Source organism: Rhagoletis pomonella, unplaced genomic scaffold, assembly GCF_013731165.1.
Source record: "Rhagoletis pomonella isolate Grant_MI unplaced genomic scaffold, Rhpom_1.0 Rhpom_scaffold_00004, whole genome shotgun sequence".
Classification (NCBI taxonomy): domain Eukaryota; kingdom Metazoa; phylum Arthropoda; class Insecta; order Diptera; family Tephritidae; genus Rhagoletis; species Rhagoletis pomonella.
This window is the reverse complement of record NW_023458558.1, coordinates 2,576,218-2,603,991: the sequence shown is the minus strand read 5'-3', so window position 1 is coordinate 2,603,991 and position 27,774 is coordinate 2,576,218. Positions and strand designations below refer to the sequence as shown.

The 27,774-nt window shown below is 35.2% G+C and overlaps 1 protein-coding gene across 3 annotated transcripts; it reads right to left on the bottom strand.

The window, feature by feature from the left end:
• Positions 1-230: 230 nt before the first annotated feature.
• On the bottom strand, positions 231-27,446 carry LOC118736811 (V-type proton ATPase 116 kDa subunit a1). Of its 3 annotated transcripts, none has more exons than XM_036466858.1 (11): positions 27,350-27,446; positions 23,170-23,407; positions 22,924-23,100; positions 22,665-22,793; positions 15,331-15,500; positions 5,719-5,845; positions 3,571-4,729; positions 2,856-3,073; positions 1,656-1,875; positions 1,355-1,526; positions 231-1,289 (listed from the first exon to the last, which is right to left on the bottom strand). In XM_036466858.1, the coding sequence occupies exons 2-11, from the start codon at positions 23,284-23,286 to the stop codon at positions 1,178-1,180; spliced, it is 2,601 nt and encodes an 866-aa protein (XP_036322751.1). In that variant the 5' UTR covers positions 23,287-23,407; positions 27,350-27,446; the 3' UTR covers positions 231-1,177. The 3 variants fall into 3 exon arrangements, with proteins under 3 accessions (XP_036322751.1, XP_036322753.1, XP_036322752.1); XM_036466860.1 differs by having other exon boundaries at positions 1,110-1,289; positions 15,331-15,422; XM_036466859.1 differs by lacking the exon at positions 15,331-15,500 and adding an exon at positions 13,957-14,054 and having other exon boundaries at positions 1,110-1,289.
• Positions 27,447-27,774: the final 328 nt, after the last annotated feature.

Genomic DNA, 27,774 nt, shown 5'->3' with positions numbered 1-27,774 from the left:
GCAGTCCAATATTTTGCAAATTATAACACAATAGCCCCGAGTTTTGTTACAACTTGTTTGTTAAAACTGAAGTTGTTCAATTTTAATAAAATAACCTGTTATTAAATATTTAATTTCGTTACTACAAATTTTTTTTTTTCATGAAAATTAAATAAAAATATTGAGTGCTACGCAAAACTGTTTAAACACCCTTCATGTCCATTCAACCCCCGATAAAACAAAAAACCAAATCTGTTGCGTTTCGCCATGTGGCTGCCATAACATTTATTCAAATTTTTAACTTTTACTACATTGTATTTGATTATATTCAGACAAGTATAAGCTACTCAAATAAGTTAAGCCATCACTCAGTGGCGCAGTTGGCGCGCAAAACTTTACAGACACAATTTGTAATTTGATTTAAGCAACAATTTTAGGTGAGATTCTTACAACAATACACTTAAGTTTCAAACCTGTTTTCTTCTATGAATTAGACTTCTTACTTTGAGATGCTTGCTTAATGCATTACACAGGATTTGTTAAGAAAGTGGCTTTTAAAGATATTTGGTATATAATTTTAGTTTTGAATACTCTATAAAGACTACTATTAGTAAATATAGAAAATGTATGAAATTGCTATTATGTTTAGAATTATAAAACAAAAAATAGAAATGCATATTCCGATTACCTGCAAATAACGAACTAAGCTTTTAAATTCATGTTTGTCTGTGTATGTACATAGAAAGTATATACGTTTTTTTTATGTATAGTTTATTTTGCTGATGAAAATTAACGTTCAAGTAATAAATTCTTGTGCCGCTTAAAATTATATGAAGCATAAAAATACATACCTATGTACATATTTATGAGTAAAATATGGAGTAATCTCATTTGAAAGTTTAAGAGGCAGGCGACAGTAAGCATCATTAGATTTTAAATTAATTATGTATTATATATTTATATATGTATGTGATTATGTTCTCGTTAATGCAATTCTACTAAGATTGTTGATGAACTTTTATATGTATTTATGTATGTTATACATTAAATCCCATGACTTCATAAATACATCTTTAATTATTTATTTCGATATAACTGTATGTGTGCATAAATTTTTCCTTTCTAATGTACTGTGCTTGTGGCGTAACCAACATTGTAGCGAACTCCAAATAACCCAAACAAATTTAATAGTTTAGATTTACTCGGCACCTTCAACTGCGACAGCGGCGCCATTTTCAATAATTTGGTCGAAAGCAAATGGTTGGAAAGCATATCCCGTGCCTTTGTAGAACTTGCTTTGGAATTCAACCCTACAAAATAAAAGAAAAAATATAGTCGTTTATAGTTAAGTGTGATTATCACAGTGTCAACTCACCAGTGCAGACGTAGAGTGTGTAAGAAAGCTGACAGGCCTTCCATTAAAACCAAAATGCCGACAGTTAGTATGGCCCAGAAAGCAAATACAATAGTCAGCATAATACCACCGGTCCACCCTTCCTGCTTCAAACCAATCGACAATACCATGTTCCATAAAACCTCTGCTAATTCTACATAGATTTAAGCAAAACAAAAAGTAAAAGAAACGTTAGCATACAGAATTGGATATGCATACATTACATATTTGTAATTCAATAAACTCTTAGGAATTATATATGAATTGCACTCCCTTTACTTACGTGCGTGTGCTAAGGAGAGTGCCCACAAACGCAAATACGATGCAGTGTGTGAAACAGATCCTAATACGAATTCAATGGTGTGTATGCCTTGATGTATAGCAATTTCCGACAACTCTTCCTCTTCGTGATGATCACCGCCACCATGTCCTGCAACTCCGCCAGCTATGCCATTGGTCATGCCCACCTCAGCATCACTGGTGGCGCCGGTAAGATTTTGCCGCTGATTTTTTTTAAGTAAAGTGAATGTACAGTGGTTAGAATAGTAAATGCACGCATGCACATACTTTAAATATATTTTTGATTACACAAATTTTACAATTACATATACATATGTATTTACTACGAGTACAACTAACCTCCTCCTGTATAGTATGTATTTAATTGGTAGGAAATATTTAAGTGTTTTTTGTCATTAATTTTGATTCAAGACGTTGTTATTTGTGTTTGCCAAGATAGGGGTAAAAGTACAAAATAATAAAACAAATTAAATGATTAAAACACTTCTACACCGTGATTTCAAACATTTTAAAAACCGAAATTAATGCATTGCATTTAGAGGAGATGAGAGTGCAAAATAAGGTTATTATGCTCGATTTTTAATATATAATGTATGTGTTCGTGTTCATGTGCAAAGTTGAATAAACTGCAAATTAATTTGGCTACAATGCATAATGTAGCGAGATTCCAAAATTTCACACAGCGAGGTGATTCAAGATATCCTAAGAGATCTATCCACGTTTGGTTACTTTTTATTTCTTCGGTTGCCTTTATCATCTACCAAACCTGGTTTAATTTGATTAAGACAGTTGTGGTATTATTAAAAATTTAAGTTGCGAAGTGGTCACATCATTCCAAATAAGTACCGATGCTAACTGTGCCAGTCGTTACAATATCAATATTTAGTTTTCTTAAAATTTTTTGATTGAATCGCAAAGTTGCGCGCTACACGTTCTACGAAAAAGCTACATAAAATTGTAGATCCCTTCAGTTGTGTTGCATCAAGAAGTTGTTAATTTTTTTATATCAATTTTAAAATCTCACTCATTTATGGATGAGCACTAACAGAGCGAAAAAAAAAAACGCAAAACGCAATGACCAACTGCCAGATTTTGTATCCTTATTGACGAAAAATGTGAATAAGTGAAGAATGGCCATGATGAATTAGAAAAGATAAATGATGACAGGCATCCTTCAACTTACGTTTGCTTGACGTCGTTCTTGAATGATCTTTAGTGGTTTTCCAAGCAGCATAACCGGTATACAACAAAGTGCAATAAAACGGAACAGTTTTTGAAAGAACGACTGGCCAGCAAACATGTAGGTTTCGCACTTGCCGACTGGAGGTTTGGGTGTATTGCCCAAAACCATATCAATGAAAGTAATCAAAATCGAAGGAGCACATCCAGCCGAGTAGGGAGCTAATAAATATAAAAAATATTGTATGTATGTAAAATAATTACATGTAGAAAAAAAGCTAAGTTGTGAGATTTTAAGACACATATCGCTAGCTTAGAAAGAAAAGTTGCTAAGTCCCATTTTAAAAATGTTACCGGATAGGAAAAAATCGTCCTATGGCCATTTTCTTTAACTATTTCGCAAGACTTTGAATCAAACATTTTGCGCGTTTAAAGCAAAGCAAAACTCCATAAGAATCTGAACGATTCGATATTTATTAAAAGATGTCGTATTATTTTGGCCTTATCGGATTTGTGGTGCTTCTTTTGGACTTAGCAAATTTTCCTTTGAAGAGGAAAAAATAAAACAAGTACCTTTATAATTTTCGAAACGATGCGTATTCAATTTCTCTAGCCTCCTATATCAAAATATGAGTTTTCATAAAAAGTGGACTTAGCAACTTTTCACTCTAAGCTAGCGATATTTATATCTACAAAACAGAGCAACATTATGTACTTACGCTCATTAAATGCAGAATATCTATTCCATTTGATGAACATCAGAAGTGCCAAATAGAAGAACATCATAATCAAGAAGACCAACTGTGGTATGAATTCATAGAGCAGAGCATTTCGGTTTTTAAAGTAGGTGTGATTGTGTAGACTCAACGAGACGCCGAAAATCATATGAATTACACCCAATATGATTGAGATCTTCATTTTGTACGAATTTTGAAAGATAATCTTATTCGATGTGGCTATCTGCCAAACGGGGTCCATGCCTAACGGATAAGGGTCTCCTTCATAATCAGCAGTGCCAGGATTTAATTGCAAATGCTTATTGCTTAACACCGTTGTCTTGTTATAGTTGACATGCCAGTGCGATCCGAATATATTCAAAGACTTTGAGAAAATATCGTTATAAATCAGGCCAGTATACATGGAAAATACACCCATTAGGAATATAATGTAACGTCCACCGAAAAAGATGTTCCATATCTCATTTGTGGTCTTCTGTGCAGCCAAGCCTTTCTCTTTGCGTATCATCCATAGACCAAATAGTGCCATAAGTGTGCCATGTCCGAGATCACCAAACATCACAGCAAAAAGGAAGGGAAAAGTTATAATCGTATAGGGTGCTGGGTTCATTTCACGATAAGCGGCAACGCCATATGCATCAATAAGGGCCTGAAAAGCTTTCGTGAATTTATTGGTCCGATTATAGGTCGGTGGATTTTCAAAAGTTTGCATGCGATTCAGAATCGGTGGCACCGATGAACCCGAGCGTTCTGTACCACGCCTTAATGCCAGTTGTATGGTCTCGATGTCCAGCACCGGTACCCAGCATTCAGCAATAAGACATTTTTGTGTAACGTCCAAATTGAACAGATTCAATGTATGATAAATAGCTTTGATTTTACGCACTTTGACAAACCAATTCTTCAAATTTTTAGCAGCAGCGACCAGAACACGATGACGATGATCTTGTGTCTGACCGAGCACAGTATTCAAATCCTCAATGCGTGTCATAACACCCATAGCCATTTCACGACGATCAGCCGGTGCTTCAGGACAAGGGTAGAGAGTAGCACGGAAGCCTTCGCAAATTTTCTTGACACGCGTTTTCAATTGGTCACCTTGGAAAAATATGATAAACACAGATTTGTACACCTGATCTCCCTGCGTAAATTTTAAAAAAGAGAAATATTAAAAATTGTTTGGATGTTAATTTGAGGTACATAGATATGTATCTACAAGCGTATATCGTCGTTTAAAGTGCAAAACCGCGTATCAGCAAAATGCAAAACCACGTATGTGAAGTTGTAGAAATTATTTTCTAGAGGGTAAAAACACTCATATTTCAAAATGGTTCTCTTTTTTATAAAGAAATCGCTTTTCTGCCTAGTATATTTCAGGACGAATGGACAAGGATTGAGCCAAGAGCTTGTGTGAGCAAATCCAATTTTGGCAGCCAATGTCAGTTACGCGGTTTTGCAGAATGACGATACGCGTCTTTGTACTTTAAACGACGATATACAAAAGTAAGCAAACTCGAGAAAAACGCAGCTGGAAGCTAGTTTAAGTCGTCCAGATTTTTGTCTTAGGAAGATGTTTTTGCAATGGACCATTGTTAAAATCATAAATTAACTAGTAAAGGTTTGCTTTCAGGAAGCGAAAACATTTTAGATTTTCTATTTTTATTCTTTTATTTCTATTTATTATTATCGCACTCTGGCAGCAAATGTGCGATATGAGAATCCATTTTTCTACGCTATAGAAAGATGCGTGGACTTCAATATCAAGCGAAACTGATGGAATCCGAATATGACCGTCAGATATCATCAGGTAGTTAAAGTTAAACTGGTGGTGCGAGTGCCTGAACACTCTTGGCCTGACCAATCGAGCTTGTGTTCTCCAGGTTCCGGTACAAATTGGAATTGAAAGAAATTAGATTGTGAAGAAAGGAACAACAACAATTAATATCAGACAAAATTTCCAGCTAGGATCCCTAAGCCGTATTTTCATGTGACACCGGAAACCAATATAGGATAATATTTTTAATCAAAATACAAAGGGCATTGGTATGTTTGAGCTTGAGCTACTAAGTAGGTAGGTAGTACTTTAAGCTATATTTTGTTTTTAGTTTTTTTTTTTTATTTTTTACTTACATTAGACGGATCCTCCAGCGGTGACTCAATCATGGCTTGACGCAAAAAAACATTTCCGCGACAGGCGCGCCATAACATCCGCTCGAATGCGGCCAAACGCTCGCGCAAAATGACACCAGCAACAAAGCTTTATTCAGAACATATGTATGAAAGAAAAATTCCATTAAAATATATACAAAAAAAAACAAAAAAAGTATACAATTGATAATGTGGAACAAAAATAAATACATAAAAATATATAAAAAAAAATATATAAATTAACGCAAATGGAAATGTTGATTATTTACAAATGCAAAAACTAAACTCAAAAAAATTAGTCGTGGCCGAACGCTAATGCTACGCTTAAAGCATATTCTTTTCTTTCTTTCTGTCTTGTTTGTTTTCTTCTTTTTTTTTAATTGTTACGTAAATAACATCGTGATCAGCAAACATGTGATTAATAAATTAATAATATGTAGGTATGGTGCAATGGAAAAATTAGCTTGGCTCATATGTACGTACATACATGCGCACTTAAATTTGAATAAAAATAAGAATTCTTAAAATAAAATGATATATAGATAATATGTGTGCGCCTACAATATGTATGTATTAATAATGAAGTGTATGTAATCAACTGCGCATGCGAAAAATTTACCCTAAAAAAATAACTGGACGCTGGTCGTCCGACACTTGGCGATGTGGGTGGCTTGGTGGTGATCCTTACGTACTATGGATATGTGAATACATACGTAAAGATATTGCACATACTGTACAAACATACAAACAATCAGGCGAGCAAGACAACTGACTATGAGCGAAATGTGTACACGATTCGGGACTTGCGTGCGTCTACAATTTACAATGGGAACAATGCATTTCAGACTTTAACAAAATGAATTTCACTTTTTAACTGATTGAATAAAATTGTTGTAATGTTTTTTTTTTTTTTAGTACAAACCATGGGAGATAATCTTCACGCTCATTGATCTTATCCAGGTAACTAAAAGCAAGCTCATTTTGAGCGCCAATGTAAGTGTAGTATATGGAATGGAAAAATAGTATTGCAGAATTTATTCAATTGGCTAACTTTTTCTATGAATTTGTTGTTATTTTTCTGTTTTCTTTTGTATTTGTGTTTATGGGTACCTATTACTATATTTTTGGTGTGAAGTGCATAACTATAGGGCTTAGAAGTTTATTTTTTTCGAATTCAATTAAATTTTGTATTTCTCGGTATATATTTCACGGATATAACCGCCGTTAAAAATGTACGAGGCTCGGTGCATAAAGGCGGATAGTTCTTATAAGAATGGTAGTTCATACACATACATTTGTATATGCATTACCAGTGCTATTATCCAAGCAAAAGAAAAAAAAAAATAATGTGCGAAACAGTATTTTTTATGAATAATATTCTTATAACTTCGCAATTAGAAAAACAGAAAGTGTTTGCCCCATTGCATCCCAAACTTTGTATACGTAGGAAACCGCTTTGTTTTTCGGTGACCCCTAGTTAAATTTGGTGCTTAACATTTTTATGAAACCATTAATCACTCTAGCTGACATTTTTTCAAAACCGGCTCAAAAAGATCCGCTAAATTCGACTATAGGTCTCCGAGGACAGGAATTATGGCTGAGGTCGCGTAACACATACAATGTTTTTAAAATTGGAGTTTCGATCAAGAAAATTAAACTTTGAACCATTGTATAAAATAATTGCGATGAGGACAAAATTCTTTCGTAAGACAATTGTCAATTCTGGCAACTGTCTTGAAAGCTCTTTACTGTCTTTCGAAAGACTAAATGAAAGACAAAATTCTTTCGTAAGACAATTGTCAATTCTGGCAACTGTCTTGAAAGCTCTTTACTGTCTTTCGAAAGACTAAATGAAAGACAATTGTTAATTCTGGCAACTGTCTTGAAAGCTCTTTACTGTCTTTCGAAAGACTAATTCAAAGATGTGCCAACGAGGAGGTCTTATCGTTAAGCTGTTCGCCTTTTATCAATACGTTTTTTTATTAAATTAAAAGAACATGCATGTATATTTTATTAACAATAAAAACCAATAAATAAAAGAAAATCAAATTAAATTAAAAAAAGAACAAATAAAATAAAATGAAAATAAAGCAAAAATAAGTAACAATATTTTTAAAAATTAAATGAAATAATTTTTTTAAGACAATTTAAAAATAAAATTAGAAAAAGAAAAAATAAATAAAAAAGAGTACATACAGTACATACTTAAGAATAAAATAAAATAAAATAAAAATACTTATTTTGATAGGGCCAAATTCCTTAAAATTTTGTGTGCTTGGTGGAGCTGCTTCGGCCGTTGCAATTAAAGCGACGCTGTTGAGTTTCAAATTTGATGAGTATGTAATAGTTATTGTTAACCATGTATATTGTTTATTGTTTATCGTTCAAATAAAGCAGACTCCCTGAGGAAGACGCAAAATGCATTGAAACGCGTAGGAGAAAAAAGGAAAATTATATTTTCGCTTTAATTTCAACGGCCGAAATAGCTCCTACCCAGCACATAAAATGATGAAATTTTATTTTAGAAACAAAATCTTGAAATTAAAAGAAAATTGAATTAAAAAAGGCAAAAAATAAAATAACAAGTAATTTTTAAGCAAAACACAAAACCGACTTCAATTCTCATATAAAAATTAAAGATTATCGTTATTTGCTTCATGATCCAATGATCTGATTTAAAACTTTCCTTTAATAAGAGAATTAAAGAAATCCAAAGTTATGCGGTAACATACATAAAAAAAAAATAAATAAATAAAAATATTCCGACGGATTGATAATCTTTTCCTTTTTGTGAAGTCGATTAAAAACAAGTAAAGTAAGGTCGCAAAAATAAATTAAATTAATGAAAAATTATTTTTCTTTTCAAAACAATAAAATCTAACAATTAAAAGAAAATAAAATTAACAAAAGAAAAACAAATTAATTTAAAAATTAATAAACTAAGTTAAGAAAACAAAAAAGGAAAAAAAATAATTTAAAAAATTTCTTTTTTAAGCAATAAAATTTAAAAATAAAATAAATAACTAAAAAATAAAAAATAATAATTAAAAGAAAAAATTTATTACATTCCTGAAAATTAAGTGAAATAAAAAATATTTTTATTTTTAAGGCAATAACAGCGAAACATTAAATTAAAATTAAATTAAGAAAGAAAAAAATTACATTAAAAATTGACATAAAATCAGTTTCAAAAAATAAATTAAATCAGAAATATATTTGTATCATTTTAAAACAATATAATCTTAAACAGTGCCGGTCACACGAATAATAAAACATCTGTATACGTGTATACCAGGCGCGTTAGCGTTGGTGTGAAAACACGAAGGCGAAACTGCACAATGTGCACATTTTGGCCAGCATTAAAAGACAATTGAACTGGAGTCTATCGGATGGCACGCCTGCGCTTTGCTCACTCGGACACTCGATTGTTGGAACAACGCTAGCTAAATGATATATGTACGTACATACAAGTGCTTTCTCAGAAAATAACTTTTCACCACGAGTGGTGAATGAGAAAGCTTTTTTCTAAGACTTGTGCTAGAACAACAAAAGTATTTCGAACTATCTTGTCATCTGTCTTTCATTTATCTTCCGAAAGACTTTTTACTATCTTAGTCAGAATTGCCCTGTAAGTGTTGTGATGTAATTTCTAGGCGACCGAACGGTAGAAATTTAAAAACAAGAAGAGCAATGTGACTGGGTTTCTGTTTACCTCTTTTTATGAAAGGCATGCTTTTAGTTTTTGATACAACAATTTAAGCTTAATCCTTGTTTATGTTATTAAATTATTCGCTTTCATAAGCGGCTTTAAGCATTAGTAACGCTGAGCTGAAGCACCAATACGCATAAAATGCAATAGCAGCATATCAACAGTAAGAAAAGAAAGCTATTTTAGTACAAAAAATGTTAAGGACACTAAATGGTATTTTAACACTTCCTTATAATGCACTTAATAATTTTGTTTAAAAGCTGTTTTAGTAGGCTCTAGTGTGTGTACTATTGTGTAGTCATAAACCTAGTGTTTGTATAATAAATTTGTCAATAGGCTATTTACAAACGTGGCTCAAACGTTCTCCGTGCAGAACTTTATTAACAAATTTAATTGGATAGTAAAGTTTAAAAATATATAGTTAAAAAATTTTAGAAAATTCACTGATCTCTGATGGCTCATTCCACGGTGACGAGTGTGACATTTTAACTCACATTTTAAGGCTTAATTCTTAAACTGTAATATAAAAATCTTTAAAACGAGTATTTTCTAATAGGTTTGCGCGGTATACACAATGCCTAGAAAAAAAAATATTCAAAAACAATTTAATCCAAACCAGCTATGAGTTTTAGTCACTGTTACGGGTGTAACTAAAAAAAACAATACAAAAATTTACGATATGCCATCAATACAAACCACTGCGGTATACGGGAGTGCTCAAACAGATGCGGTATAACGTTGTGATACGATGCGTTAAAAAATTGTACCGCAGCGAGCAAAATTGATCGTTTCATTCGCACGACAGCCGGTTCTACGTATGGGAATGACTCGGGTTTTACCTGACCAAGGACTGTTATTTCGGCGAACTAACCCCGTTTATATCGGGTATAGATCGGTGAACCCCATCAATCATTTTACGTGCATGGAGCAATACCTTTCAGCCGGATTGCTCCGCATCCTTTCTTCTCCGGACGGTCATTGAGCCTAACCCCGTACCAGAAACATGCTTCTGTTGCTCAAGTCAAACGGCACCATCCGCCTCCACGGCTACCCGCTCGCGCAACGCGCAGGTGCGAACTAGAATCCCAAGAGCCTGCACATCTCCAAGGAACTCCCCTGATCAACAGCAATCCTGCCTACCCCCGCACCTCTCACACCACTCTACCAGCCTCTCCAACTCGTGTGTGCGAGCCGACCAGAAGCTCTTGGTTACCCACACCATCTGTGCAGTGCAGTATAGTCTAAACAAAGAAGATATCGCTCCGAGGGACACCTCCCTAGAATGTCAGAGCATAGCTGTCCGGAGCTGTGCGCTACTCAGAGGTTAAAAGCGAATGGTAGTAGGTGAATTCAACGCGCACCACGACCTTTGGCACTGAAGACTGTAAAATGATCGTTAGGGAAACCTATTGGCTGAGCAGATAGACGATTTGACATTCTGCACTATGAACGACGACGCCCCCACCAGGATTGTGAGCAACTGCAGCAGCTCGCCAGACGTAACAATTGCCAGCGCTGGTCTGATAAATAGCATAACATGGCGACCTATGCTAACGCTGGCTTCAGACCATCAGCCCATAGCCATTTCGATCAATAAGCCTACCGACTTTGCTTCCGCGGACCACCGAACCAACTTCGCCGTCCTCCCACACCCTAAGACGTAAACGCTGGCGAACGGCAGTTCCGCAGGGTAGTCACTGCCGCAGCGGTTCGCTTCATACTATCCGGATGCATCGCGGAAGTCCGCTCAAATTTCCCGGCTGAAGCAGCTGTTCTAGCAAATGATCGACCACTTACGCCAGGTCGATCCCGGGGATCCTCGCCTGAAGGACCATAATTTGGAGATAAAGCAACTGCTAAATCAGCATAAGCGGAAAAAGTGAGCACTTGAAATCCGTAACTTCGCTTCTGGAGTGAGTAAGTTCTGGTCAACCGTGAGGTCCTTGTTCAACCCAAACAGCCGCGACGACAGAGTGGAAATTTCATTCGATGGTCGCACATCGTTGGACTCGAAGAAATGCGCGAGCTATTTTAGCCGGCAGTTCGCACTGCATACTTCGGTAGACAGAGCCAAACGTCGAGTGACCAGGAGGCTGCACAAACTACCTAAAAACAGTGCACCACTTACTTTCACCAGCGGCGAAGTGAAGGTGGGCATCGGGAGGGTGGAAGCCTCCAAAGCCATTGCACCCGACGGAATCTGCATGCTGGTGCTGAAACATTTGGGTCACGCGAGAGTAGCATACCTAAAGGAGGTCCTCAACCTGTCATTGGCCACTCTCATCATTCCTAATGTGTGGAAATCAGGGAGAGTGGTTCCACAGTTAAAACCGAGAAACCCGCCAACAAAGAGACCCCGCAACCCCCGTACTTCACCCACCACCTGGCCCCAGCGAAGCATCAGCATGGTTTCCGTAAAGTGCACAGCACTTAACGCCATAAACAACCAAATAACTCGTGGCCCATGTGAGAGAAGATTCCTAGTAGCGTTGGGCTTGTCAAAGGCGTTTTGACACCGTCTGCTATTCCACGCTACTAGGAGAAATTTAGACTTCCACCCTACCACAGCTTTAACTGCCATGAGAGACCCGCATTACCATGGCCCAGTTACGGTCTGGATATTCAACAGCTAACTGTTCAGACTCGACCCCAATATCCCCAATGAGTGTCCGGCATGTGGAGACTTTACGCACGACATCACTCTTTACATACCAGCTTAATCTCACTCACCTATCAGCCCAACCTTATTGGTCCGACCATATTGAAACTGCCCGTTCCCTGGGCTTACTATTAGTTGAGCTTGAGACAATGATTGAAGGACGAACCGAAATAGGCGGGGCTTAGTAGTGCCGCTACAACAACAACAACATCGCACGATATGAATCACTTTTCCATTTTAGGGCTGCAGATTTTTGATTTCTTATCACCTAAGCACTAATTCGAGGGGCTTTACTTTTTATCGTTATCACATAAAATACGATATCATATCGCATCTGTCTGAGGCCACCTTTAGTTGCTATTTACATATTTGTTTTGAAGAAAACTTGAAAGCGTTTTTTCTGGCAAACGAGCGATATACATGTGCTTATGTCTAAACTGTGAATATGTTAAGTAGATAAGATTTAAAATTAACAATGTTTAGTCAACACGCTTTTGTAGAATGTGTGCGATTTTTTTTTATTCTGAGCGGAGAACGTTTTGAGCAAGGCATACATACATACATATGTATACAATATGTAGCAGAATTGAGCAAATTAAACGGTATTTATGAATTTTATTTAATATTTATGTAGATTGCTATGACACAACAAAAACCACATTTTAATATTTTGGAAGAGCTGTTACTGTAATTATGACACGATGCAAGCCTGTAGAATTGTCAAATAGCAAAATTACGCTCCCAAGTGAGAGTGCAGGGAAAAATTGCTGGTACGCACAAAACCATTTTTCTTCTTCATGTCTTCATTGTACCACACAATTATGTATTTGGGCTGAAAATTTATGACAGCAATAAAAAATGTTTTTCAAATAAGAACATACATATTCTTAAGGCGGATTCATCGTTTTAGTTCAGAACTTTTCTTCCATGTGGTTATTGTTGCGTTGCATTCTCTGCAAGAGAGTTTAGAACTAGAACGATGAATCCGCCTTCACCGTATTCCATTGCCCAGAAATTAGCAGAACTTTTAAAAACTTAACGATCTGTTGAGTTTAGATTTTGCATCACATTTTCTTAAGTTACACTTTTAGTGCACTGGTACAAATGGTTGTGCGAAGTTATGCGAAGTATGCATAATCAGACCGTTAGACATGAATTAGACAAGGATTTGAGACATGTGCCACTTAACACTTAACACTTAAGGCCGTTATTGAAGAGGACCATCGATTTTTACCCATAACTTTGGGCCCATTAAATTTTAGTATAATAATGTGCAAATTTCAGATGTCTAAAAATTCGCGTTGATTTTTGAGAATATTTTTGCTGGCTGCCCTACGCATTTCTTTTTTTCATATAAAAAATCAGTCAACAAAAAAATTGTCAAAAACCAACGCAATTTTTTAGAGATTTGAAATTTGCACATTATTATATTGAAATTTAATGGGCTATGAAAAAGCATACCTGAATTCTTTTTAGAAATTCGTATTAAAAAGTTGGCGATTTTGCTGAAACTTTGCAGATTTTCCTTAATTTTTCTACACAGTATCATTCTTGGATTTAAATGGAGTTTGCTGAAATATAAGCCATATTTTAATACAAAATTACCGAAAATTTTAGCATCTAAAACATTGCGAATATTAACAAAGCAAGAGCCGTACGCTCAATTTTGGGAGTAACTGTATATCCACATGTATGTAAATAGTTTCACTTGCTCAATTTTGTTACATACTGTATACATATGTACACACATATTTTGCATTTGAGCCATTGAGTATATGTATTTTTTTTTTGTTTATATTTAATTGATTAAGCCATTGGCATTGATTTCTTAATAAAGCAATACAATACATACCCAAGCTGAACTGGACCCATCGAGTGGCCAGTTCGCACTTCGTCGGTGATTAATGCGCGTGTCATCGACTCAGTTGTGGTATTGAGACCACCCTCCTGCTACAAATTTTAAGAAATATACAAATCGTATGCTAAGTATTCGAATGCCATTTGAGAATATACGTAGGTGTAATTGTAAGAGTGAGCAAAATAATTAAAATAATTACATTTACGTATGTATGTAGTATTTGGCCTGCACTGCCTAAGCACCATCACCATAGTTAAGTATTATTTTCCAATTGATATTAGTAGTTGAATTAGCAATAATTTTAGCAAAGGATTTAGTGTAACATTTAAAGTTAAAGACTAATGCAAATATTCTGGGAGCCTTAACCATTTGCGCGATCCAATAACCAACACTTTCAAGACTGATGTGTATATTTCGGAGATTTGATTGAATATGCGATATGTATCAAGTACATATGTACATAAATGGGAGGATGTGATTGTGACTTTATCAAATGCCAACAAATTATATGTGCATTTTTCGGTGCTATATTCTTTTCCGCTTAGGTTTGATAAATGTTTCATATATATGTATTAATAACAAAGATTTTTAAATGCCAACACCAGTTTACGATTGCTGCAGCACGACTGACAGGACTGACACGGTATAGGTAGAGCGACCATGGAACTGTAGGAAATAGGATCAAGGATATCATCAAACGCGCGCGCACACACATATATTTACATTATGTATGATATGTGATTTTGTATGTATGTATGTATGTATGTATGCATTTTATGTCTAGTTGACAAAAACTTTGGCGAAATTTCACAAGTTAAGCTGCTTATCCAACTATTTAGATTCAAAATATATTCAAATGTTTTGCAGCAGTCAAAAGCGCACTTACAGTGGGACATAAATATGTACAAAAATATTATAGTACAATGTAAATGATACAACAAAATTTGACAAACAGTTAAGCAATGCACCACAAATAAGCATATATGTAGATCAAATAATAACAAAAACAAACACAAGTACTAAAGTTATCGAGGAACGAAATCATTATAAAATCAGATAGAGATTATGTATTTGGCCGTGCATTGTGCCCAAAAGTGCATTAAGATGAGTAAGTTGAAGCGAGTAATTGGCGGTTTAAAGTTCCCACTTTCGACATGAAATTAAGACCCGGTTCGTTGAGTCTTGGCACAACGATACAACTGAGTTTAGTTTTTGCAGTAAAAATCTTGTTTGAAAAGAATAACATATGTATGTAAATATTTCATCAATATCATTTCGTTGATCCGAGTTTTCTGTTGTAATATTTGTTATACAACATGAAAGCATGGTTGTTGCGGAGTTGAGATGCAACTTTTTTTTTATATTTACCCAAGTTTCAAATTTTGTCCCGGCTGACTGGCGCGCACGCCTTCTTCGCCCAGCAACTGCGCCTGCTCATCCTCATTCTGGTTATCGGCCATCTGTCTCCGTCCATAACGCCAGCGTGTTTTAAAAGTAGCAGTGGAGGAGGAAGTATTGTAAGAAACTGTAGGCACCGTCTTTACAACAAACAAACGCATAATAACCGAAAAAATGGGCGCACAGATCGATGAATGGGGATAGTATTTCGTTGGGATGGTTGATTGTTGGGAGTGGATTTATGTAAGTAGGTAATTATAGTATACAGGATTTGAGGTACAAAACGGGTAGCATATAACGAAGATACACAAAGTTTGATTGAGCAGTTGAATGTTGTTTGTGGCCAGTTTGAAGTTGGATATTTCGTGTGGGTGTTGTTTTTATTAGATTCATTTGAGTTGGTTTGATTTGATTTGCAGATAACAAATGAACGTAACGCAGGCGTGTCAAACAAAGAAACGAAACAAAGGAAAATAAACAAACAACTTTTTTAACTCAAATTTAAACAAAAAGCTAAAAAAAAAACAAACTGAACTTATTTTTTTTTTTTTTGTGTGTATTTTAGTAGGAGACTACACAAAAACTGCAAGCAAACAGCGGAAGTGAAGATTGAAAGCATAAGTACTTATAGAAGTTCCCGAACAATTAATGATATAAATTAAGAATTGAAGAAATGGAGCAAATAAAACCAAAGGATGTGCAGTTAGAGTACGTACATTTTTGTATATACAGTATTGGGAGGAACAAGTTCAATAAATTGCTTATAGTACATACACACAACACATACATATCGTCACCTAAAATGCAAAAAACACGTAACAAACATCATCGTTGAAATGCAAAAAGTCATAACTAATAAAAAATTCCAAATTCACTTTTTGATTCATATGATGGATTTCATCGAATTGCAATTCGCCACATCGTTTTATGAAAAAAAATCACGACTTTTCCCATTTCATTTACGGTGTTGTTACGTCTTTTTGTATTTCAGGTGACGATCTGTATGTATACATACATATGAGATTTTTGAATAAAAAATAAATAATTTACAAACCAATTTTTATCCAAGTTTATTATTTTTCTTTTTTAAATAGTAATCAATTTTGCCTGAGCGTTTTTCGCATTAGTTTTACCCAACACTGTGATACATGAAAAAAGTTCAAATTTGTGTGTTGCCATCATCGCTTGCGATTGTTTTCCTCCGTGAGCAGTTTGCACATAGCACGCGCGTCTGCGCTCTATCTTTCCCGAATATTATTTAAAAAATATATATATATATAAACATGCAAAAAACGTTAATTGCTTCCGGTTTTTTTATTGTGTTTTGGCCTAATAAATCATATTAAACAATTGTTTAAAGTAAATTGTTTCCTTTCCTATTTTTATCAAATTTTTATTAATCATACAAATATGATTCCAGTAATTATGTGCATACATATCTAGTTATTGTTATCGATAGCACGAAGAGAATACAGTCCAGAATCCATACTGACAACTTGCCTCGAAATTATTTCGAATAATTGAAATTAAGTTTCTAATATATTTTTCAACAAATTTATTGTATTTCAATATTATTAATTATGAATGTCTGTCGGTCTAAAACTTCCGAATTGAGAAAATAGCTATAGCGACTTTTTACTTTGTGCTCATTTAGCGCTGTAAGCAAAGGATGACGATGCCGAAAGCTCAAGCAAACTCAAACGTCAAACCATGATAAAAACATAGCAAGGTAGAACCGTTCTCTCAATTTGTCGGACATGATTTTTTTATGTTTGCCAGAATCATATAAATCATATAAAGAGCGTGTGTGAATCGGTAACAAAGTTCGCGGCGAGTAAATTTTTGACAACTACGAGGTGAATAAAATTTCAGTAGCTCATGAGGCTAGGGAAATTTTTGACAAATGCATAGAAAATTTTGACTATCGCAAAGATTAGGAGTGTTCGCTAGGCAAAAAATTTGTACAAGTTGGTACGAATTGTTACCAAATCGTTGAAAGGAGAGAGCACAATTTTGACATTTCATTTGGAAGGGAAGTTGCAAATTCGTGCTGGGAAAATTTTTGCCAGTTAGAAGGTGCGTTCGTTTAAAATCTCCAGTAAAAACGAACCAACTGCCAAATACCGGCTAAATGTCATCTGTTCTCTCACAAGAGAAAAATATCCCAAATAGTACGCGAACAGAAAATTTGCTGAAACTTGCAAGTTAGACGAACAGCTGATATAATTTTTGTTTACATTCAAAAGTGTAAAATTAAAACATACGATAAGTCATCACAAAGTGTTATACTGACACAGTTTATTGATTAAAGAAATAACTACTTATTTCTTACAAGTTTAATTAGTCGCATTTTGTAATTTTTAATGTCCAAACCATCAAATTCAATTTTCTGATTTGCGTAAATGCCAACCAGCTGTTTTTGATCAGCTGTTTTCCTGTTGGCAAATTGCTGTTGGCAAAAATTTTTCCAACAGAAACCAGCAGCTTCCCCTCAAAATGAAATGTCACTTTGCTCTCTCAATTTCCCCTACTTTGCAAGTTTTTTGCGTACGCGAACGCAAAAACTTGTAAGTTTTGATAAACATGAACAATTAACAGCTACGCGAACACAACTAGATTTTGCAAGCAGGATTGTGGCACACGGTTGCATTTTTGTCAACATTAATTTGAATCAACGAGTTCGTTAAATTTAAAAATGAACAATCTTTTGCGATTTATTAATAAAAGAAGTATGTAAATATTCGTTTATTCAATTAATTTAATTAATTCCAAACATTTGAAAGGTACTCGGCTGAAAAAGCTGTATTCGCAATCGGAACGCACTCGACACCACTGTCGATATAGGAAATCCGACCGTGACCTCCACAATGAAATTGAAGCGTATGTTGAAGAAAGTCAGAATAAGATGAAATATACGTATAGGTCCTGTTTTGGTTTCTACCTGAAATAATTTAAAAAATGTATTATGCCTGAAATGCAACTGTGGACGCCAGCTGGCAGTGAAGCTTGCTAATGTTTGCTAATTCCTGTTCGCGCAAAACTAAGTCGATGTTCAGACACGAAAACTTTTGTTGCGGAAACTCGAGGCTTGTAGGGGAGAGAGCGACGAGGAAAGGGGACGGGTACCGAGTCGCCCGTACTCGGGAAACACGCTTTGTGCTCTCGTTCGTCTGAGTAATTCAAGTTGGCGATTCACAGCTGACAACAACAATTGCGTACAAAATTGTCTGTGTGTGAATGCAAAGGGCAACACCAAAAGAGAAATCGCCGATAATAAGAAACTCGAGTTTCCGTGTTTGAACGCAGACTTAGTAAGTTTCTCTCTTTGGGAGAGTAAGGTACCTTGTTCTCCGAATTTTGTTACTGGCTAATTCTTACTGGCAGTTGCATAGCGAACACTCCTATTGTTGATGTGTGTAATTTTTCGTTAAATAAAAGCTTAAATTGATGCATTGCAATCAACGATGGTGGATGTTTTCTTAAAATATTAATTTCACTTCAATTTGTAATATTTTATTCCGCCTAAATCTGCGGTTATCAAAAAATTACTGCTGTCTAAAAAGATTTCATTTCACACAGTAGATTGGCAAAACTGTCTCACCATAGCAAAAATATTATTCACCAGCTTTCCCAATAGAACTCACACACGCCCAAAATTGAAAATAAAAAATTAGACTTATCATGAGTATCATTTTCGCCGAACCGGTTCACAGTTCACTTTCCGTTTCCATGTATTTACTATAGGCGGATGAAAAATTTTCGGGTGAATTTTTTTTTGGCGAAACTCAGGATAAGGCAGAATTTAAATTGTTCGAAATTGTTGTTTCTTGAGATAGAAAATGAAAATATCTGTGTGTGTTTGTGAGTAAATTTAAAAATTAAATTGCTTGGAAACATCTAGAATTTTAAAAGTGCCTCTCAGCGGTTCTTCCTTACTATATTTTTATCATGCGTCAAATTATATGGCTTTCTTAAAGCTCAGTTATGCCAGACTTAGGGCTTGTTTCTCCAACTCAACTTCACTTAGTTAAGTCAATTTCCTCGACCTAGTCAAGAATATGCTGTATAAAACGTAGGCTAACTTTTGACTTAAGTCCAAAAAGTGGCTAAACTAAGTTAAATTGAGTTGGAGAAACCAGCCATTAGACTTCACTTGACTTGACTTGAAAATTGTACACCTGGCAATCGAAAAACAAACCTTCAAACAAAGACAGAAAGCAAATAAAGAAATCACAATTTGACACGTGTAAATATGTACATTTATTTTAATGGTAATTTTTTATCGATTTTGGTGTAAAAGCAAATTAAACGTTTACAATTTTACGTGTGCAACAATTACAATTTTACAAGTGCTGAGAATCAAAACAAAGAGAAAATGTACAACAAGAGAAATGTAGAAAGTAATAGCGTCTAAGTTTCTAGGTAAGTCAAGTCAAGTCTAAGTATTGCATAACTGAACTTTTAATATACGTATTTTTTAAAAATAGCAACAGAAAATCAAATGTAAAGGGGTATAAATAAAAGATACAAAAAACAATTTATTGTACTTATAAACATTGCTAATACTAAGAGCGTTTACAAAAGAAAATTAGTCTATGAAATTTTTTTTAAATATTTAGATACATATATTTGGGTTATTTACTTAAACCGAAAATGGCTGGAAAACCACGAAAGTCTCAAAACTTCTACTCAATTGTTAAAGTTTGTTTGTATTTAAAAGAAATATGAAAGCAAAAGTACAAGGATAAGATAAGATAAAATTATTAATATACAATTTAATTGATAAGGGTCAATTTCAGATTAAGGATTGTGTGGCATATAAGATAATTATGAGTTCGTATTTAAAGTCGAGGTTGAAGATTTTAAAAAGCCATCATTGGGCATTTAAATGCGGCTTGAATATTTAGGACCAATTTCAAATTTATATTTAAGCGGCACTTAAGTTTAATTTTGGATTGTTATTTAAATGGCATTTGACTTTCGTTGGCTTTCAGATCCACTGTAAACAACTATAAAACAACCTATAGTTGCGTTCGCCAACTTTCCTGGGTTAAAAACTGTTAAACTGTCAAAAAGCAAAAGAAGTCAGAGAACCGAGTACGAGAACGCTTTCTGGTAAATTCTTGCAACTTCTTGCGAGTTAGGGAACGCAACTTATCTATCAATCTTGAGTGTTTGATACAAACACAGGGTTGCATATCTCATATATAAATAGCCAATATTGACCATTTAAGTGTAGATTAAGTATGTGATCTGAAAACGAATTTTTTAAGTTAATCAACAATCTCTACTGAAATAGGCCATCATCCTAGGCCAATTGGGCCTTAGAATGAAAATTAATTTCCAAATACACATAATCACATGCGGATATTTACTTAAATTTACTTCTGAAACTGGCTCTAAGCGTTTTGCTCTGAAAAACCATGTGAATATTAGTTACAATAACTAAATAAAATGCAATAATTACACTTTTTCTTTTCCGGTATTTTGATGAAATTATCTGTATATGTAGGTTGTAAGAAAAAATACATTACCCTAATTTTACCGAATTTTTTTTAATATTTCTGGGTTCAATCCTTACAGTAGAAAAAGTCCTTTTTCTAAAAGAGCGTTTTTATGTAAAAATTTATTGCAAAGCATTGTAGATGCATTAAGGTAATTTTTTTTATAATTATTTGCCTTGTAATAAGCAAGTGGAATTATTGCGTTTTGTTATGGAACTCCTAATTTATTACCACAAAAAAAAGCTTGCCGAAGTAGTTAAAGGAGTGCAGTTATTTATATTTTTTACCTAAGCCAAGTTTCCGCTAGACATTGACATAGACAAAAATTGTGAACCTTGAAAAAAAAACCATGTGGAAACAGTCGTAATGACTATTAAGTTGTATTAATGTAATAACAAGGGCATTATTAATATTTAATGCCCAACTTAGTCATTGCAATTTTTGCCATTGCAATGGCCAGGAAAAAATGACATTAGAGAAAGCAAATGAAAGTTTGCTATCAAAAGAAATTAAATAAAGGCAGCACCAAAGCATAACATAGCTAAAATACAGTGAATAATTTACTCGAGGAGAAAAGATATTCAAACCGCACATAATAAAATGAAAATGCACATATTATTTGTGAAAATAAATAAATAAATTTATAGATGATGCTGTGGTAGTGTGCCTGCTGTTGGTTTTTGGTTGGTGGTAAGGGTGTGTTAAGAGAGAGGAAAGGGCTTTAACCATTTCATGTGCAAATGATAGATTGTTAAGGTATTAGGAGTCTTTATTGTAGGCATATGTATGTATGTGCAATTGCGTGTTTTATTAAAAGCTTTTTAACAGTTGTTTAAAACATATTTAATTGTGTTAAAAAATGCACGGGGGTATATATTACGGCTGGGAGTTCCATCCAAATTTTTTTTTTGTATATTTGGAAAATCGGGATATTCAAGTACTTGAACAATAAATCCGAATATCCGGATATACGACTAGTATATTTGTATTGATATCCAGTTATCCGGGTATTCGAATCTAAAAATTGACAATAAAATAGCCCCTCGTGTATTAATGACTTGTTATATTTATTAATTTTGCAACTTTAACGCGTCCGATCAAATACTGTTAGAATATCCGTATAGCCCAATTAACAAAATGAACAAATATTAACCGGATACACGTATTATTTGTATATTTGAATATATAGATAGTCCCAGCCCTTGTTTCTATACGATTATTAGTTATAATAGCGAATAGTTTTACACACTGCAGACGTTTGTAACTTGACAAATTTCACTTGTATCGAATAAATCTCAACTCCAAAAGCCCGATTTAATGATATAAGTGTTTTTTATTTTAAATTTTGCAAACTTAAGTTACCGTGTACGACTGCAGCATGCCAAAATACACAGCATATTAAAGGCCAAGGTAACATTAAATAAAGCTCCATTCAAAATGATTTAGATTCATTGTGTTATTCGGGTCACGTATGTATGTATAACTGTGTTTAGAAAAAATGGTTAGGTACATAATTGATTTCTGTACAGTGTATCTCAATGGTAGATTAGTAAACAATTACTATTGGATTTGTCAAATATTTAATTCAAAAACTTAGACGTGTTTTATTCAATCAATCGTTTGGAAAATTCAAATAAATATTGGTGTAAAAAAGTGCTTAAGGCAACAATTCTACATATGTATTGGTTTGCACACTAAACAACAAAAAAAAAATTGTTAGCAATTAGCTTATGGTTAGCCCAATGTGTATGTATATCAATTATCCATTTAAGAAAAAAAGCAGTAAATAAACCAACTCACCTCATCGAAGAATACTTGTGTTTTACGCAAAATATGTTTTAGTTCGGTTAATTCCAAAAAATTGCGTTTCAGTGCCTCCGCATTTTGATTTACTTCGCGCAACTCGTTTTCCAATTTTTCAAAAGTGGCCTTAAAATAATATGTTTAATTAAGAGCAAACTATATTATCAGAATTAACAAGAATCTTTTCATATATACAAATATGCATATGTGTGTGTATATGTACATATGTATGTAGATTTGCAACCCGACCACTTACTTCCAAATCAATCATTTCCCTGGGTTGTGGAGCTTCAGGGCTCTCGCCCGTGTCCAACATTGGTATGCCATCCTTTTTGATTTCTTTTTCCAAATAACGTAATTTACGCTCCATTTCATCACAACGTCGAACTTCATTGACAAATTTGCGTTGAAAGACGTTCACATCGGGATTGAGCTAGAGATTAAAATACGAGTATAACACAAATAAGAGTAGCAAATTTTCAGTTCATAAAAATGTACTTACATCTCTGAATTGCACTAGACCCAACTCGCCTAATTCTGAGACGCAAGCGTAGGCAGCTTCACTCTGCAGAAAAAGTTGACACAAGGTCATTTCTTCACTGCGAAATAATGACCCCATCTTGCTATCGCTGCCGGCAACACAGCAATCAACTGTACGGTTGATTTGAAGTTTCTAACTTACTTCGGAAATATTTTATTTGAAGCTTGAAATACTCAGCAGTTTTGATGGCTTAAACGAACTATAAAATAAAAATATAAAGGCATTCGCGTAAGTCAAAAGAATGCTGTAAACACTTGGATGCAATGATTCACAAAATATAACTATTGAATTGGTTGCCGTTTTCAGTCATTATACATTTTATTTCTACTATAAGTAGGTACTGTGTTTTCACTTAGACATATTAAAATATATCGGTAAAAAAATCATAAAGTCGCCGTCTACATATCGCACATGTTCTTCAAAAGTGACACAACTCAAAATTTGGCATTTTTAAAAGTATGCATTAAAAACACAGCACTTTTATTTACCTTCCAGCAAAAGGTGGAGCAAATTTTTGTAATCATTTGTTGAAAACCCCTAAGGTAAAGTCTTCCTTGCCCATATGATTAGCATGTGCTAAAAAATAGTTTTTCGCATTTTTGAACGTGTAATTCTGAGTTGTGTCTCTTTTGAAGACGGTGCGCGATATGTAAAAAACAAGTGTTTTTATCGTTGTCGGCGATAAGCGGCAATTCAAAAGTGTTGTTAAATACATCGTCACTACACACGAATAAAGGCGAGATAGTGTTTTGACGGCGAAAAAAGGCGCGTAAAAAAATTTTGCGAGTTTTGAGTTTGCCTCTGAAAAACTTCGGCGAAGTATGTTAAGTGTTTTTGACGCTAGAGTTTTTTTATGCGTCTTTTTTCGCAGTCAACTTTCAAACTCCCGCCTTTATTCGTGTCTACTGACGACATATATACGTACTATTGGGGAATCCAATCCCGCAAACGCATAAATGAGGGATTATACACACGGGTTCCGCGGGATTTGCGGTACTACAGAAAAAAATTAAAAAGACGAATGCGAGTTGTGAACGTGCTCGCCAAAATATTCGTCGTGCATGGCTTTAAAAAATATATGTACATCTGACCATGAGTGCCAGATCTGTCGACTCCACAATGCGTCTCCACGACCACCAAAGATGGGCAACCTGCCCCCGGCCCGAGTTACTCCCTTTGTCCGGCCGTTTTCATACGTGGGGGCCGACAATTTTGGACCATTGTTGGTGTCCGTACGCAGGAGCACGGATAAGAGATACGGCGTGCTCATTACTTGCCTGACAACGAGAGCGGTTCACTTGGAGATAGCGTACTCATTATCTGCCGATTCGTGTATCCTGGCCATTCGGAATTTTATGGCCAGACACGGCGTGGAATTTTGGAGTGATAACGCCACCAATTTCAAGGCCACACAGTGAGAACTCAGTGCTTCCTTTAACGAAATGGACAAAGACAAGCTTGTACGCGCCTTTACGAGCTCTTCAATGAAGTGGATGTTCATACCACCGGCATCGCCACACATGGGTGGTGCCTGGGAAAGGCTAGTCCGGTCGGTAAAAGACGTCCTTTCGAAGATACTACAATCGCAACGACCGTCTGATGAGTGTTTGCGAGATGCCTTAATGGAAGTCGAATCCATCGTCAACTACCGACCACTCACTTACATACCGCTGGATCACTATGACGACGAGGCTCTCACACCAAATCACTTCTTGATTGGCAGCTCCAGCGGAATGAAGCCCTTGATAGAGTTTGTTGATGAAGCAGTTCAAATGCGAAGGGGTTGGAGATGTGCTCAGCAAGTGGCGGATGCATTCTGGAGACGTTGGGTGCGCGAGTGGTTCGAAAAGGTAAAGCCAATTGAAGAAGGGGACGTCGTCTACCTAGTGTACCCGAACGGTCCGAGAAGCTGCTGGCCCAAAGGGCGGGTGATCTCTGTTAGAGTAGGCTCTGGCCAACAGGTGAGGAGCACTTTGGTGAAGACTAGCGCTGGTATATACGAGCGACCGGCCACGAGACTTGCCGTACTTTCCGTGAGTATACCGGAGAACGGGGTAGATCCGAAGGATATACCAGGGGGGAGTGTTAGAAAAGATACGGCAAAACCCTAGTGAATCGAACGGAAGTTATGGGGGACGTTTCCGTGATGGTTTTGACATTCTGCCTTTTGATCCCTTTCTTTTACACGTATGCACACATAAATTTAAAATTTAAATCAAGATTGATCCCTTTTTGTACTAAAGTAACAAGAACGATAGAATAGAGAATCAATTCATTTCACCGTGCTAAAGTAAGTACTATATAAAATAAATGTAATTATCATGGAAGCATTTTTCAGCCCTTCATCGGTAGGCCTTTTAGAATAACTTCACTTAAGAAGGCCTACCTAAATTGTCTTCTGGGAAATCATATGTTCAAACAAAAAACGACGTCACTGGCTACGACAAGGGAGCTGATTACAATAAATCTCTTTCAAACTGTAATTTAGTGTTTTGTGTCTTGGATAGTGTATAAAAAAAAGACACACATTAGGTTTATTTTAAAGCAGATTTGAAAGTTAGAACGAAATTTATTCAACAAAGTAAATAATGTTCCCCAATTGCCTATTTGTTTTGTAAGAGTTGGAGAGTGTGCTAATATTTAATTGGGTTATCAAATATATAATGAAACGCTACGTTTAGTCCGGTAGTTATATAGATACATTCATACATATGTAAATATCTATTTATCAATGATATTGTAATAGATTGAAATACAATTAATGGCTAAATTGCCGTCAAGTGTCTCAAATTTGTTTTGTATTTAAAGTGTCAAATCCTGGCTTTATTTTCAACTCTTTTGTCAACAAACCGTACAATATTTCACCTCCCACACCCCACTTTAGGGAGGGCATGAACTGCCGTTTTCAAAAATGTAACTCCCAAATGCCTAGGCCCCTTATAGGTCCATAGGGAGCCTTTACAAAAATGGGCAACAATCACATTTTTACTTGCGTTTTCGTTTGACTCCAGTTGATGACTTGAGCTTTTCCGTTTGCCTGATGAGGGTGGGCCCCCAAGGGTATATAACATTTATTGTGCATAAAGGCGAAGACATAAATATGTGCATTTTCCTGATTATGTATTTTTAAGGGTACTCTATGAATTTGTACAACGATTTTGGGTAGCTGTGCCCAAACGCGTTAATCGAATCAAAAACCTTTTACACACACTTGTAGACAAAAATTTACTATATCTGCGCACTAATTTATTAATAATGTCGGTTGGAATATGGTGTTTTTTGCAAGTTTCCAAGCTGAGCTGTCAAAAAAAAAATATCCACGAAATATCTCTGCAAAAGGTGGTCAGCCCCTCATCTTTAGCAAAACAGAAAGAATTCTACTTAGTGAGGGTTATAATCCCTAAGTGCGGGCGAAGGCCGCCTACGCAGAAAGGTGCTCTCTGCAAAAGGTGTTCAGCCCCTCTTCTTGGGCAACAGAGAAAGCAGTAGTGAGGGTTATAATCGTTTTAGAAAAAAACCAAATTTCCGCTGTTTTCAAACAGCTCCCAAGGGGTTTTAAGGGGGAAGGGGGTTGAGGGGTGACTTTTCATAAAGCGGCGTTCATCCTCTTTCGTTTAGGGGGGTTTGGGGACCCACGCAAATTGCTAAAATTTCCCATTTTTAATACTACTTTGAAAGTTTCACAGAACTATTTTTCGGTTTTACGGAATCATTTCAGTTGATGTCAGCAAGAAACAGCGTTTTTGTTCTTTGAATAAGAAACAACAATAATTGCAGGTATAAAAGCAAGTATTTACATAAATTTCTGCTGGCACCTTTTGTGCAAGCCACAAAAATCAATAGCGCTTATTCATAACATCAAGCATCACCAAATGCAATACTGATGTAGACACATACGCCTCCCATATGGTATACACCGCTGAAAAGTGCACCAACAAAGAAAAATCGACGTGGACCTAGCGCTCCCCAACACCCGGGAATCCCTCTGCTCAACAGGAACTTATCGATCTCCAGTTTTCTAAAGCACAATATTTTTAATGTTTACCGTAAGAAGTTATTAAAATTGAAGAAAATTAATCTGTATAATTTTTCCAGGCTTAGAAAATACACGAGAAAAAAATTTAATCACTACTAAACTTACATCTGCTGCACAAAGAAAGTAAATCACCACTGGTAGTGAAAATTTGTATCCATATGTGTGTATATTGTGAATAGTGCAAAACAGTGATGAGTTATTAGTACCAGATATAAAATTTTTTGCTCATTTTATAAGTTATATCAGTGGCAATATTTGTGTGGGGTTTTTATATCTTTATATGAGCATTTATAAGATAGCTTCTAAAACGCATTTTTCCGGATTTAATCATTCAAAAATTAAACAAACTATTTTACGCTCAAGTACATAATAACAAATATTTTGATCGATTTATCGGCCAACCAGTTGAACAACCTATTTAACGAAATTCCATACACACGCATCAACCAGTTGGCTGATTTCTTTTGAGTAAGAGTTTTTGAACTCTAAACAATACAACAGCACAGAGAAACTTTTAAGCTACGCTAGGA

What these genes read in the sequence shown, in the direction of transcription:
- LOC118736811 (XM_036466858.1), bottom strand. Translation starts at nt 23,286, where the DNA reads ATGGGGTCATTATTTCGCAGTGAAGAAATGACCTTGTGTCAACTTTTT. An exon ending in CACAAGTATTCTTCGATGAG is followed by an intron (nt 15,501 to 22,664) that starts GTGAGTTGGTTT and finishes TTTGTTGTAAAG; the next exon opens with ACGGTGCCTACAGTTTCTTA. An exon ending in AAGAACGACGTCAAGCAAAC is followed by an intron (nt 1,876 to 2,855) that starts GTAAGTTGAAGG and finishes AAAAAAAATCAG; the next exon opens with CGGCAAAATCTTACCGGCGC.